The sequence below is a fragment of the Trachinotus anak genome, unplaced genomic scaffold (genome assembly GCF_046630095.1).
Source record: "Trachinotus anak isolate AG129_WGS33_773 ecotype Australia unplaced genomic scaffold, CSIRO_AGI_Tana_v1 ptg000017l, whole genome shotgun sequence".
Classification (NCBI taxonomy): Eukaryota; Metazoa; Chordata; class Actinopteri; order Carangiformes; family Carangidae; genus Trachinotus; species Trachinotus anak.
Genome location: NW_027273868.1, coordinates 1666194 through 1680154, shown reverse-complemented (window position 1 = coordinate 1680154; position 13961 = coordinate 1666194). Strand labels below are relative to the sequence as shown.

At 42.7% G+C, this 13961-nt stretch overlaps 1 protein-coding gene across 1 annotated transcript in view; it reads right to left on the bottom strand.

Annotated features, from left to right (window-relative positions):
• Positions 1–13961, bottom strand: part of LOC139634726 (junction plakoglobin-like) — a 152606-nt gene that overhangs the window by 14853 nt on the left and 123792 nt on the right. Inside the window, exons 11-14 of the mRNA XM_071501333.1 lie at positions 11208–11360; positions 10567–10686; positions 9806–9956; positions 1767–1888 (exon numbers count right to left, since the gene is read on the bottom strand). Coding sequence (XP_071357434.1) covers positions 1767–1888; positions 9806–9956; positions 10567–10686; positions 11208–11360 — 546 coding nt within the window. The remainder of the gene's footprint in view (positions 1–1766; positions 1889–9805; positions 9957–10566; positions 10687–11207; positions 11361–13961) is intronic.

Genomic DNA, 13961 nt, shown 5'->3' with positions numbered 1-13961 from the left:
ACCTACTGACATCACAGTAGGTAACAGTAGGTAACCTCACCACAACTGAGGTGGGGGATCTGTGTTGTATGTGTGTTGTGTGTTTGTTTGCTGTGTGTGTGTGTGTGTGTGTGTGTGTGTGTGTGTGAGAACAGTGTGTCAGATGTGCAGATGCTGGTCTCTGTGAATAGGCTGTATTGTTCAGTTTTCTCAGTCTAAACTTTGTTTTTGTTTAATTTGTTTTTTTCCTTTCACTTTTTTATCAAATGAAGAACATATAAATAAAAGTCATCAAAGCCCCCACACACCTGTGGTACACCCACACAGGTGCCCTCACTCGTGTGACTGTGTGACTGTGTGCAGACAGTGTTTGATTGACAGCAGCGTGCAGGCTGTGCTCTGGGAGGGAACGACCACACCAGCAGGCAAATGGAACAAAGTGATATTTGCAGGTTTGTTTACATTTTGTTTAATGTGCTACAGCTGATTAAATAAGGATGAGACTTTGGCAGGACAGCTGATGTCGTTCAGAGTCAGAGTGGCTCTTGTGTAGCAGGCTGCTTTCTGCCTATAACAAAATGCTGATGCTACTGACTAATGATGATATAGTTGAAAACGAAGCCATTTGATTGGCTTGGAAACAAACTCTCCATCTACATGGATGCAAAACTAATTATGACAACAATGTCATTGTCCGGAAACTAAAACACATAGGTTTCTCTGTTGTCGTTGTTTCTGTGATGTCTTTATTTAGCACAGGACACGTCGCTTACAGAACAGCTAGATCAGCCTGTATGCACCTGTGTGGGTCTGCCTTAAAGAAATGTATTAAACATGACCTTAGCAATACTCTTTAAATGTCAGATTGTTGTTCTAGTTATGCTCTTTCTTGTGAGGGGAGAGATAGAAAACAGTCGCTGGTAACAATTAATGTTCTCAGATAGTTTTCAGCGATGGGCAGATTTTTCTTTTTGCTCCTCTTGACCAATAACAAAGACCTCTGTTATTCAACCATGAATTTATGTCAGAGATTTACTTTTCAAGGGGTAAAGGAGACTTTGGTCATCAGGGAGAATGGTTACATAGATAAAATATATAGTGTCATCTGCATAGCAGTGAAAATCAGTACTGAAAATGACCCCCTGTGGTAACATAGAAAGACTGAACAAGGGCAGCTGTGGCTCAGGAGGTAGAGCGGGCCATCCACCAATCAGGGGGTGGTTCGACCCCCGGCTCCTCCAGTACATGTGTTGAAGTGCCCTTGGGCAGATACTGAACCCAAATTGCCACTGATGACTGTTCTATCAGTGTAAGAATGTTTGTGAATGGTAGAAGCTCCATGTTTAGATGTAAGTGCTGTATGACTGTGTGTGAATGGGTGGATGTGCCTCACATTGTAAAGTGCTTTGAGTGGTCGATAAGACTAGAAAAGAGCTATATAAGCAGTCCATTTACCATTTACCAGGAGCAGACCCAGGATAGAACGAGAGCTTCACCACACCTTCAGTGTGAGTTCTGAGTGAAGCTCAGATTAAGTGTCTTTGTTTAAGTACTCTGTCATCTGCACATGGACGAGCTTCTCTCGGACTTTTCTATTGAACAGCTGGTTACAAACTACTCTGTGGCTGATGAAGCTAGTCTCAGTGGAGGCACTCTTACAGATCTATAGTTCCTTCTTAGGATGATGTAAAAGTTCAACTTTTGTGTCACAGTGACACCCCTACACACACACACACACACACACACACACACACACACACACACACACACACACACAGGGTTCTTACCATCTCCCATGCAGCAGGGTCGTGTTTGAAGAGCGAGTGTGTGAGCTCCACTGACACTCTCTTCCTGTAGTCCGAACTCTTGTCCTCTGAAATTCTGAACAGCACTGCTGCAGCGTAGGTGGCTGCAGGCAGAGGGCAACATCAGAGTCATTTACAAACAGACAGTAAAAAGCAGGGCAATCATTTGTACTCTCTGAAGCATTGCCCATCAGTTCACCAAATGAGCTCACCTGGTAGAATGCTTACCAAATTAACCTGTTTGCTTCATAAAAATAATAATAAAAGTCTAACTTCAAAAGTCTTTGTGGCAAAAACTTTGTTCTTTTCCAAAACTAATGTGCAACCCCCTGATGTTGACAGCCTTATGAAGAATGAAAGACTGATAAACTTACTGAATTTACATACCTTGGTGTATTAATGGACACCAATCGTAATTTGTATCTGAATATTAATCTATATTGGTGAATTTTAGGAAAATTACAAACTGTCTATGGATGCAGACAAGATATTTCTGCATGTTATGGTCCTTTCCCATGTGTCCAATTTTATTACACTGGACGCGAAACAGGAGGAGAAACAGTCTTTTAACCATTGAGTCCTTGTATTAACAAGCATTAAAATTCTAGATAAAAGGGCTGGAGGCTGCTGGAAAAACATCATCTCCCAGGCTTTGTGGTTCAGATTCTATTCAAATCTGTGTCCTGTGTATAAAATCTTAAAAAACGTGGCCCCTCCTCCATTACATAACCTTGTTTATACACTTGTTGCTGAAATGTACTGTAGTTACACCTGGCATTAGAATGAGCTTTGGGTGATTGCCTTCAGATAGAGTTTGACCTCATGACCTCAGTACAAATGCACCTGAGAGGTTCTGAGGTTCGATCCAGTCGACCAAACCATCTCCGGAGGTGGTGAGGGACACACTGTGACCACACTGAACACAAGTATAAATGCAGTCATGTTGCCAATCCACATACAACAACAACAGCAAGGGCTGAAATACAGAATCACGTAGTTTTCTCTGGGCCCCTACCCAACCTGACCAGCGATGACATGTACAGCCGCTTGTCATCGTTCAACCGCTGGTTATCGAGGTGGTGTTCCGCTAACGATGTGGGCTTTGTTGATAACTGGCAGACTTTCTGGGGAAGACCTGGTCTGATTAGAAACAAACATCCCACGCTGGATGGAGCTGCGCTCTTATCTAGAAACTTCACTGAGTTTATTAGAAAGCCAAAGCCATGACAAACCAGAGTTGAGACCAGGAGGAAGAGTCGCAGTCTTACACTCTTCTCTGCGCCTCTTAGAGCAGTCGCTGCCATTCACCCCCGAAAAACTGTGTCTGTCCCCCGACCACCTACATTTAAATATAATAAATCAAAAGTGAACAGAGGAGGAGTTAGACATGAAAACCTAATAAAAATTAACACAACTGTTAGTCCAGAACCAAATAACAGGAAAATTAAATGTGGATTATTGAATATCAGATCACTCTCATCTAAATCTCTACTAGTCAATGATCTGATAACTGATCATCACATTGATCTGCTCTGTCTGACTGAAACCTGGCTGCAGCAGGATGAATATGTTAGTCTGAATGAATCAACACCCCCCACTCATGTTAACGTTCATATCCCTCGAAGCACAGGCCGAGGAGGAGGGGTGGCAGCCATTTATCACTCCAATTTACTAATAAATCCTAAGCCTAAGGTTAATCATAATTCATTTGAAAGCCTTATTCTTAGTTTGTCTCACCCAAACTGGAAGACACAAAAACCAGTCCTACTAGTTACTGTATATCGTCCACCTGCCCCTTACTCTGAGTTCTTATCCGAGTTCTCAGACTTTTTATCTGAGCTAGTTCTCAGCACAGATAAAGTTATCATGGTGGGTGATTTTAACATTCATGTAGATGTTGAAAGTGACAGCCTGAGTATTGCATTTAATTCATTATTAGACTCAATTGGCTTCTCTCAGCATGTTAATGAACCCACTCACTCTTTTAACCATACCCTTGATCTGGTTCTGACTTATGGGATTGACATTGAATATCTAACAGTTTCTCCCAGAAACCCTCTTTTATCTGACCATTCTCTGTTAACATTTGAGTTTTCAGTCATGGACTACACAGCATCTGGGGAAAAAATCTATTACAGCAGGTGTCTCTCTGACAATACCATCAGCAAATTTAAAGAAAGGATCCCATCAGTACTTAGCCCACTGCCATGTATCAATGCAGTAGGAAACAGCTCTCTTAACTTCACATCCACACAGGTTGATGATCTTGTTGATAGTACTGTAGCCTCACTGCGTGCAACTCTAGACACTGTGGCCCCTCTGAGGAAGAAGGTGGTGAGTCAGAGAAGGCTAGCTCCATGGCACAACTCAGAAACACGAGCTTTAAAGCAAAATTCAAGGAAGCTAGAAAGAAGGTGGCGTTCTACTAACCTGGATGAATCTCTAAAGGCTTGGAAAGACAGCCTATTGGCGTATAAAAAAAGTCTCCGTAAAGCCAGAACATCCTATTATTCATCATTGATAGAAGAAAACAAGAACAATCCCAGGTTTCTGTTCAGCACTGTAGCCAGGCTGACAGACAGCCACAGCTCTGTTGATTCATCTATACCTTTAGCCCTCAGCTGTAATGACTTTACGAGCTTCTTTACAGATACAATTGTCTCTGTTAGAGAAAAAATTCACCATCTCCTCCCCACAGCTGGCTCAGATGTACTGTCCAGTTCAGCAGCCTCTGAGTCGACTGTAACTGGTTTATATTTTGACTGTTTCTCTCCTGTACATCTCTCTGAGCTCGTTTCAACAGTTTCGTCATCTAAACCATCGACTTGTCTTCTAGACCCCGTTCCAACAAGGTTGTTCAAAGAGGTTTTTCCTTTAATCGACACCTCTATATTAAGTCTGATTAACTTATCTTTATCAATTGGTGATGTACCGCAGGCTTTTAAAGTTGCAGTAATTAAACCTCTACTTAAAAAGCCTACTCTTGATCCAGATGTTTTAGCCAATTATAGACCTATATACAACCTCCCCTTTATTTCCAAAATCCTTGAGAAGGTTGTTGCAAACCAGTTATGTGATTATTTGCACAGGAATGGTTTGTTTGAAGATTTTCAGTCAGGTTTTAGAGTCCATCATAGCACAGAAACAGCTCTGGTTAAGGTTACCAATGATCTCCTCATAGCCTCAGACAATGGACTTGTCTCTGTACTTGTCCTGCTAGATCTTAGTGCCGCATTTGACACCATCGATCATAAGATTCTATTACAGAGACTAGAGCATATGGTCGGCATCAAAGGAACCACACTAAGCTGGTTTAAGTCATATCTGTCAGATAGACTCCAGTTTGTTCATGTTAATAATGACTCTTCTATCATCACAGAAGTTAGTCATGGAGTTCCACAAGGTTCTGTGCTAGGACCAATGCTCTTCAGTCTATATATGCTCCCTCTGGGAAACATTATTAGGAGGCACCAGATGAATTTCCATTGTTACGCAGATGACACCCAGCTGTACTTATCCATGAAGCCAGGTGAGACTAACCAGGTAGCCAAGCTTCAGGTGTGTCTTAAGGACATAAAAATCTGGATGACCAGTAATTTCTTACTCTTAAATTCAGACAAAACTGAAGTTATTGTAATTGGCCCAAAACACCTCAGAGATACACTATGTGATAATATACTGACTCTGGATGACATCACCTTGGCCTCCAGTGCTACAGTCAGAAACCTTGGTGTCATTTTTGACCAGGACTTGTCCTTTACTTCACATATAAAGCAAGTCTCTAGGACAGCCTTCTTCCACCTGCGCAATATTGCTAAAATCAGACCCATTCTATGTCTAAAGGATGCTGAAAAACTAGTTCATGCATTTGTTACCTCAAGACTGGACTACTGTAACTCTTTATTGTCAGGATGTCCCAAAAATTCAGTAAAAAGCCTCCAATTGATCCAGAATGCGGCAGCACGAGTACTGACAGGAACTAGGAAACGAGATCACATCTCTCCTGTGTTAGCCTCTCTGCATTGGCTCCCTGTAAAATCCAGGATAGAATTTAAAATCCTCCTCCTCACCTACAAAGCCATTAATGGTCAGGCACCATCGTACCTTGGAGAGCTTATAGTTCCCTATTTTCCCAATAGGATACTTCGCTCTCTAAATGCAGGTCAACTTGTGGTTCCCAGAGTTTGTAAGAGTAGAATGGGGGGGGCAGAGCCTTCAGCTATCAGGCTCCTCTCCTGTGGAACCAGCTCCCAGTGTGGGTTCGGGAGGCAGACACCCTCTCTACCTTTAAGATCAGGCTTCAAACTGTCCTGTTTAGTAAAGCTTATAGTTAGGGCTGGCTCGGGTATGTCCTGACCCATCCCTTAGTTATGCTGCTATAGAGCCAGACTGCTGGGGGATTCCCATGATTCACTGGGCGCTCTCTCTCTATTTCTGTCTCTCTCCCCCTCTCTCTCTCGATGACTTCATGCCATTAACTTTGTATTTTTTCTCTCCCGTAGTTTGTGCTTCTCCTCTCTCTCCCTCTCTCTGTCCTCATTCTGCAGGTCTCTCTGCCTCTGGAGCAGCAGGACCCAGATCCACCACTACTCATCATTACTATTAACCACTGTTACCTGTCATTATTATTGATAACACCATTACCGACACAGCTGTTCCTGGTCTCTCTCTCTCTCTCTTCTCTCCCCTCTCCTCCCCCTCCCCCTCTTTCTATCTTCTCCTAAACCCAACCGGTCGAGGCAGACGGCCGCCCACCCTGAGCCCGGTTCTGTTGGAGGTTTCTTCCTGTTAAAAGGGAGTTTTTCCTCCCCCCTGTCGCCAAGCGCTGCTCTTTGTGGGAACTGTTGGGTTTTTCTCTGTAACAAAGTAAGGTCTTGACCTTACCCTGTAAAGTGCCTTGAGATAATGTATATTATGATTTGGCGCTATACAAATAAAATTGAATTGAATTGAATTGAACATGCAACATATCATGTTGTATTGTATATTTATACATTATTTTTATATTTTCTATATTTTGTATTACATTCCTCACATCTTTATTGTAAACATTCCACATACTTGTAAATATTTTACTTTTAAATTAACTTTTAATTTCATTTGAATTTATTCTTCTATTTCTCTTCAAGTGTCTTGTTCTCACTCTTGTTCTTGTTCCTTCCTCCTATGTTACTGTTTTGCAGCAAACACAAGAACTAATTCCTTGCATGTGAAAACCTACTTGTCAGTAAAACTGATTCTGACTGTCCCAAACCAGTGAGGCAGCAGCCAGTAAACAGTCAGTAAACACATGAAGCAGTCTCTCTCATTCTTTCTTCTTCCCCCATGTGGAAAAGTAAGCAATCACACAAACACAGCTTCACGTACGGCTGCCATCGTCCTCCATTCTTCTTCTTCTTCTTCTTCTTCCATCTTTTTATTGTTGTTTTTGGAGACGCATGTTAATACCAGGTGGAAATGTAATCAGGTTGAAATCATATGACACACATTTTAGTGTTAGGTGTTAATGGAGTGATGGTGTGTTTATTTCTTGCATTTTTTTCTGTATATGTGATGTTAAGTTACTGTAAACAGGTACAGCTTGTACAGCTGCATTGTTTTTGCTTAAATCCGCTAATTAGGGGAGAGGTTTGTTGAGGCATGCATGCAGCAGGACTGCTGTGCAGTTTGCAACGCATGTGTGTATTGTTGAGACCATATTTAGTGACATAAGTGGTGATATTACACTGGTGCTGAAAGTGTTTGTGCAGAGAGCATCCCCGTGAATGTGCTTTTTCTTTACAACTGCAGGTATGTGGGTTTATGAACGGCTGTTTTTTTAAAATAATTTTTCTCAAAGAATTTCGTTTGTTGAATGTATTGAAGTAATTTGCAGTTCATGTATCCTTCTCTGATGCTCATGTGCATCAAATATTTATTTTCTTTATGGTCTTTCCACTGGGAGGGTGCAGAGTATTTATGTAAGATCAACCCTGGGAGTGTTTTGTTTCTTCACTATTACAGTTGGCATTGTTGAGAAGTGTGGTCCCCACCTAAACAACACAGAGCCTGACCCATTACAATTACACAAAAATTGCTACAAATTTTAAAGAAAAACTGCAGCAATTGAAGCTGTTTGTGTCCGTGAAAATCACACAGAGAGAAAATCAAATCTAGTGAAGCTGGTGTTGACAGTTTTTTTGAAATTCCACCTGTGACTGTATGCCACCACATCACTACAATGACAATGAACAGATTTTAAATGTTTCATCCACAGTTTTCCTCTTGTCAGTGTGTTTGCCCATCTTTCAGCACTTTCTGACCTCCATATGTGGCTCTCAGCTCCAAGCCCATCAGTGCCTACTGGAACCTCGGAAACAGCTGGTCACTGTAGGCTTAGCAGGGAAACAGAGCAGCTACCAGATTCATTTACATCTGCAGCTCTCAAGGTGTAAAAGCCAGGATGTGCCAGGGGAGAGATCAAGAATAAAATGCTGCTTTTGTACAGTGCTGATGCTATAAGCAGGAAAGGGTGAGTTTCAATTCAATTCCATTTTATTTATATAGTGCCAAACCATAACATATATTATGTCAATGTGAACCTGCACCAACACACTAGTATGTGTGTATTCAAATTAATGATAGGTGATATTTCCATAATGTGTAAAATGTGGCTCATATTCACGTGCACAAGCCTGATGGAGGCTGCACATACAGTGTGTGAATAGTGAAGAAAAAGAGAGGGGGAGGAAGTGTGTGTGTGTGTGTGTGTGTGTGTGTGTGTGTGTGTGTGTGTGTGTGTGTGTGTGTGTGTGTGTGTGTATGTTTTAAACCTTTGAAATGCTGATGGGAGTGTCTGAACCTGGCTGCAGGGATTTGCTCCCATTCAGACACAACAGTGTGAGTGAGGTCTGTGAGGTGGGTGATAAGGTCCAGCGCACAGTCCGTTTTCCAGTTCATCCCAAAGGTGCTGGATGGAGCTGAAGTGTGGGCCAGTCAAGTTTCTTTATGGAACTGCTTTGTGCACGGGGACAGTGTCATGTTGAAAGAGCAACATCACTATCTGAAAACCACTGTACACATAACTATGGATTAAGATTTCTCTTCCCTGGGACTAATGGATCCAAACCATGAAAAACAGCCCTGGACCAGAGGTTGGGTGATTGGGTGAAGAATGACCTTTGACCCTGATGTGAAGATGTTGCTCATTAAACTGCTGTATTAAAGAGTTATTTTTTTTGCACCCTGTCTTATTGTTTTACTTGGTGTTACACCACAGCGTGTCCATCTAAACAATCACAAGTGCAACATGCTGGCCTTCTGCACTTCGTTAGCCAGTGGCTCATACTGTTCAGATGTCCTGTGCATTCTCATTGGATCAGAGAGGTGATGCAACATCTCAAGCTAGAGAGAAGACACTCTCTTCGAGGGTCTGCTGTGACTTTCTTTGGAACTCGGCAGCTATTCTTCCCATTTGTAGAAAAAATGGAAGCAGAGAGTGTAATCCTGTAATATTTACATTTCTCCCCCTTGGTAGTCATCAGGAACTAACTTTCATTCAGTGTTGTGGGTCTGGTCGGGCTGGATGGACACTTATTTTTTCCTGCCTGATTAAAGCCAAGCAGTTGTCAGTGAACGTGTAAAATGTGATGATAGGATTCTGGGATAATGCTGCATTTCTGTTGAATCATCTGATGACCGAACTTTGCAGAACGTGTTGCAGCTTGTTGTGACGTCACAGTCCAGCAGGTGGCAGTCAGGATTCACCAGCCAGCTCATTCTCACCGTGACCAGCAGCCGCACAGGTGAAGGTTTTAAACTGAAAACCTTCACAGCTTTCTCTGTGTCAAATTCTGTATTATATATATATATATATATATATATATATATATATATATATATATATATATATATATATATATATATATATATATATGGTTTTTATTTATTTACAAAAACCTTCAGAACTTTGACCCCATAACTTATATGAAAAAACAGCAGTAGTATTAACACAGATGAGTGTGAGATGGTGTGTGATGTACCGATTCCCTCGTTGCTGGAGTGCAGCAGCTCCATGAGCGGCGCTGACGCTCCCTCTGCATCGATCAGCTCTGCAGACTGTTTGTCCAGGGCCAGCTCACACAGGACCCCCGCCGACACCCGCTTCACGTTCTCCACATACGAGTACAGCAGCTGGACACACACACATGCACGCACACATGCACACACACACACACACACACACACACACACACACACACACACACACACACACAAATCTGTGATCTTAGTGTTTGGGGTCATTTCAGTACAGGTTACTTGGGGGCTGATTACATTTGACAGCCTCAGTTTTAGTCTTTGAACAAACCAGACGAGGAGTTTTCAGGCTGATGCTCTGTTTTGATTTGTGTAGCTGTGATTGCATGTTCTCTCTGTGTCTGCACAGTGACCTTCAGGTGTCCACAGACTTACTGGAGACTTACATTTCATGAAAGTATGCCTGTCAGGAGTCTACCTTGTCTACCTGTACCTGTAAAGCCTAAGTAATGACATCTTCTGCTCCTCTGTGACTTTTGTGTGTCTTTGTAAACTCAGCACAATAAATGACACAAATGCCCACAATGGCACACCCTTTCAACACTTACCTTGAAGCTTAGTGAGGCCTTTTACCTTTAACCTTTAGCCTTTAGCCTAGTCTATGGTAGACTGGGCACCTGTCCGTGAATACCAGTTCTCACCCAGAGTAGCCCTGATGTCATGTCAGCTGTTTCTGTAGTGTGTTGCGGGTTGCAGCTGAGTGTACCTGTACAAACAGTGGGATGGTCTGCATGCTGGCGATCTCTCCTCTGTTTATGGGGTCTCTGGCAAGAATGTGAAGAGCTCCTGTGCAGCCCTCAACGATTTCCTCCATACGGACTCCATCCTGATGACAGAGACAGAGCGACAGAGGCAGAGAGATGTCGATGGATGAAATAAAGCAGCTGACCGAACACCACCACTGACTCTGTTCAAAACTGTGTGCTCACTTTTCAGCTGCTGATTTCTGACAGCAGGACTTCTTCAGCAGAAATTCTTCTTTTTACTCTTTGCTAACATTTTTGTGAAGCGGAGAGGATCAATTCAGGGTGGTCAGTTATGTTAGTGAGCTACCCTCATGCACCTCCTCATGAACAGGAGGTACTGAGCTCATAGGGGCAATTTAAAGCTCAATATTTTATCTCCTTCTGTGTTTTATCTGAAGTGCTGATCTCCATCAGAAGACCATCTCAGTGCAGTTTTACATCTCCTCTCTCAGGCTTCTCTCTGGAGCTCTAGTAACAACAGGTCAGTCAGCCAATCAGAAGAGAGGCTGATGATGTTTGTACTGATACTGAGTTCTTGTACCTGGTACAGTTCTTGTTCAGGTGAACAGTAATAGTGTGTGCGTGGGTGCGTGCTCCAGACCTGGTACGTCTGCTGTGCGGAGGAGGCGTGTCTCTGCGTGTCCTGGTGAGCCTTCAGCAGCAGGTTGACCAGTCGTGGAATAGCACCCGCCTCTCTCAGTGGCGCTTGATTGGCCGGGCACAGCGCCAGGTTCCTGATCAGCCCAACCGTGGCCTGAGGAGAGGACAGAGATCAAAGAGCGTTCTCATCAGGATGTGCCAGGCTATATGTGGGTCAGCCTCCAAACGGCAGCGCCACTTACTGCTGTGAACACCAGCAAACTGTGCTCATGTTTACCAACCAGCATGTGATACTTCATATCAAAGGAAACCACAGGGATGAGAGGAGGAAGATCTGAGCTCAGTCACAGCTGGGCCGACTCCCAGCATCAGCACATTCACCAGAGTTCAGAGCTCCCTCGCTGCTACACCAGAAAACTTTTCAAGCTCTACATGAAAGCTGTGTAACCCTGCAGATATTTCAGAGGGGGCAGCATCAGTGGACAGCAGGCTGAAATGTGTAAACATATGTTTACCAACAGGTGTGGGATGGTAAACACATTTCAGATGCGAGGGAAGTTAGAGATCATGATGAGGAGAGGTTAATGTGAAGGTTTCTAAACAGTTTCTGGTCCATGGTCTTTGGACCAAACACTTTCATGTCATCAGCAGTTACATCCAGCATCCATCCATTGTTTTTTTTCTGCCTGTTCGGGGACAGGTGACGGTGGCAGCAGGGTGTTCGAGACGTCCCTCTCTCCCAGGGGATCCTGAGGCATTCCCAGGTCAGATGAGATACGTGGTACCTGTATGTCAAATGACCCCAGATTCCTGACCCCAACCAAGACTGGCACTGAGTAGTAATGTGTGTGTGTGTGTGTGTGTGTGTGTGTGTGTGTGTGTGTGTGTGTGTGTGTGTGTATGTGTGTGTGTGTGTGTGTGTAATCTCAAACATCAAGTACTTTTAAATACTGAAAGCTTCATATGTCTGGTCAGATTCATAATCATGTAGCTTCTGTGTTTAGTGATAATGAAAAAGAGTTTTGCCGAAAACTTGTCTAAATTCCTCAAAGTAAGTTGAGTAAATTAAGGGACAGGACGTCAGGTTGTGGGACTAGTCTAGGTAACCTCTACATTTCTCAGTGAATCACAGGATACTCATTTAAAATCATATACCAGGGGCTTTCTATCGATAAAAAAATATATATTTTTCAATCTGTTATTCGGTTAATATAATCATGACTTTCAGACGCTGCACTACATGGTGTGGGGACAGAGAGGCCACATGACTGCACTGATGTACTGATAACACCATTTCACTCGTGTCACAGTTTGTTATGTTGCAATGCTGAGGAAAGAAATAAATGGCATAGCCCTGGGTGCAGGTTGACAGTAAGAATAGCTAGTTGGTTATGTTCATGCTTGCCTGTGATTGGTCATCAGCAATTTACAACAGTCACGATACCCCTTTGGGCAGAACATCTCCTCAAGTGGAGACACCATGGCTCCTCTTCTCCACACTATTAAACACTTATAAAATAAAGTTATACACATGTGGCAACTCTAGCAGTAAGATAAGCTCTCTGACCTGAACCAAAACACCAAAGCTAATTCCTCATATGCGAAAACCTTATTGTCAATAAGCCTGATTCTAATTGTGATTCTGACTCTAAAGTTTAGCTTAACTTCAGCATCTCACTGCAGATGCCACAAACAAGCAGAGGTTGTTCTCAGCATCTCCTCTGCAGCAGCGGCAGCTGCCGGCCCAGGAAGTGCCACAGCTAGCTGCCAGCTAATCCCTGCTGTGGATCTATGAAGCAGGACTCAGTGTCATTGTCTCATTGTATGTGTGGTTAGTCTTATAGTCTTATTAACCGTGGCTGTTATATGACTGCACAGTAGAAATAAGTTTAGCAAGAAAATCATATAAAAATCTGAGGTATCTGAAGGGAAATTCTGGTATTCCAGTGACACTGCTGTAAAATTACAGAAGACATCTGGTCCTGGTCTTGAACAAGTTTGGTTCAGATCTAAATCGAAGAGACAGCAGGAAGTGGAAAACTCCACAGTTCATTATCCTCACATCATATCTGAGGATTTTTTAAACATTTAGACAATAAACATTTTGTAGTAGCACAACTTCCTGTTTCATTCTCTGCTTCTCTGTTGCTCCATAAAGCTCCTTTATAAAGTCACATTGTCCATTTCTCCATTCCACATCATTAAACACCAATACCTCAGTTCATTAATATAATCTGCCTCAGTTGGCAGGAGAAGAGCGTGTGTGTGGTTGTGTGTGTGTGTATGTGAGGGAGAGAGAGAGAGAGAGAGATAGAGAGAGAGAGAGACTGGGTGGAGGAGTTATCGAAGAGAAAATGACTTGTGCCTGATTTAGCTGCAAGAACAAATTAGTTTGGAGGGTCCAGTGAAGAGGTTCTATGATGTTGAATTTAGACAAGTCAAGTTTATTTATGTAGCACAAATTCTACATAAGTTTATTTATGTATCACAATTCAGACACAAGGTAATGCAAAGTGCTGTACAGAGACAGGAAGTGTAGGATCCAGTGTTTCTGTGGCTTGACTCACTCTGGGAGCCAGGTCTCCAAACGTGATGCTGACAGGATCTTTTAACAAGGTAATGAGGAAATGTTTTGAATTAACATACATGTATCTGGCAAGTCAGAAAGATGCTGACACTCAACACACCAGTAGAATGTTCACTGACAACATATTTCATGTTACAGCCTGGCTGGGGTTTTTTCCCTAGTGTTTCC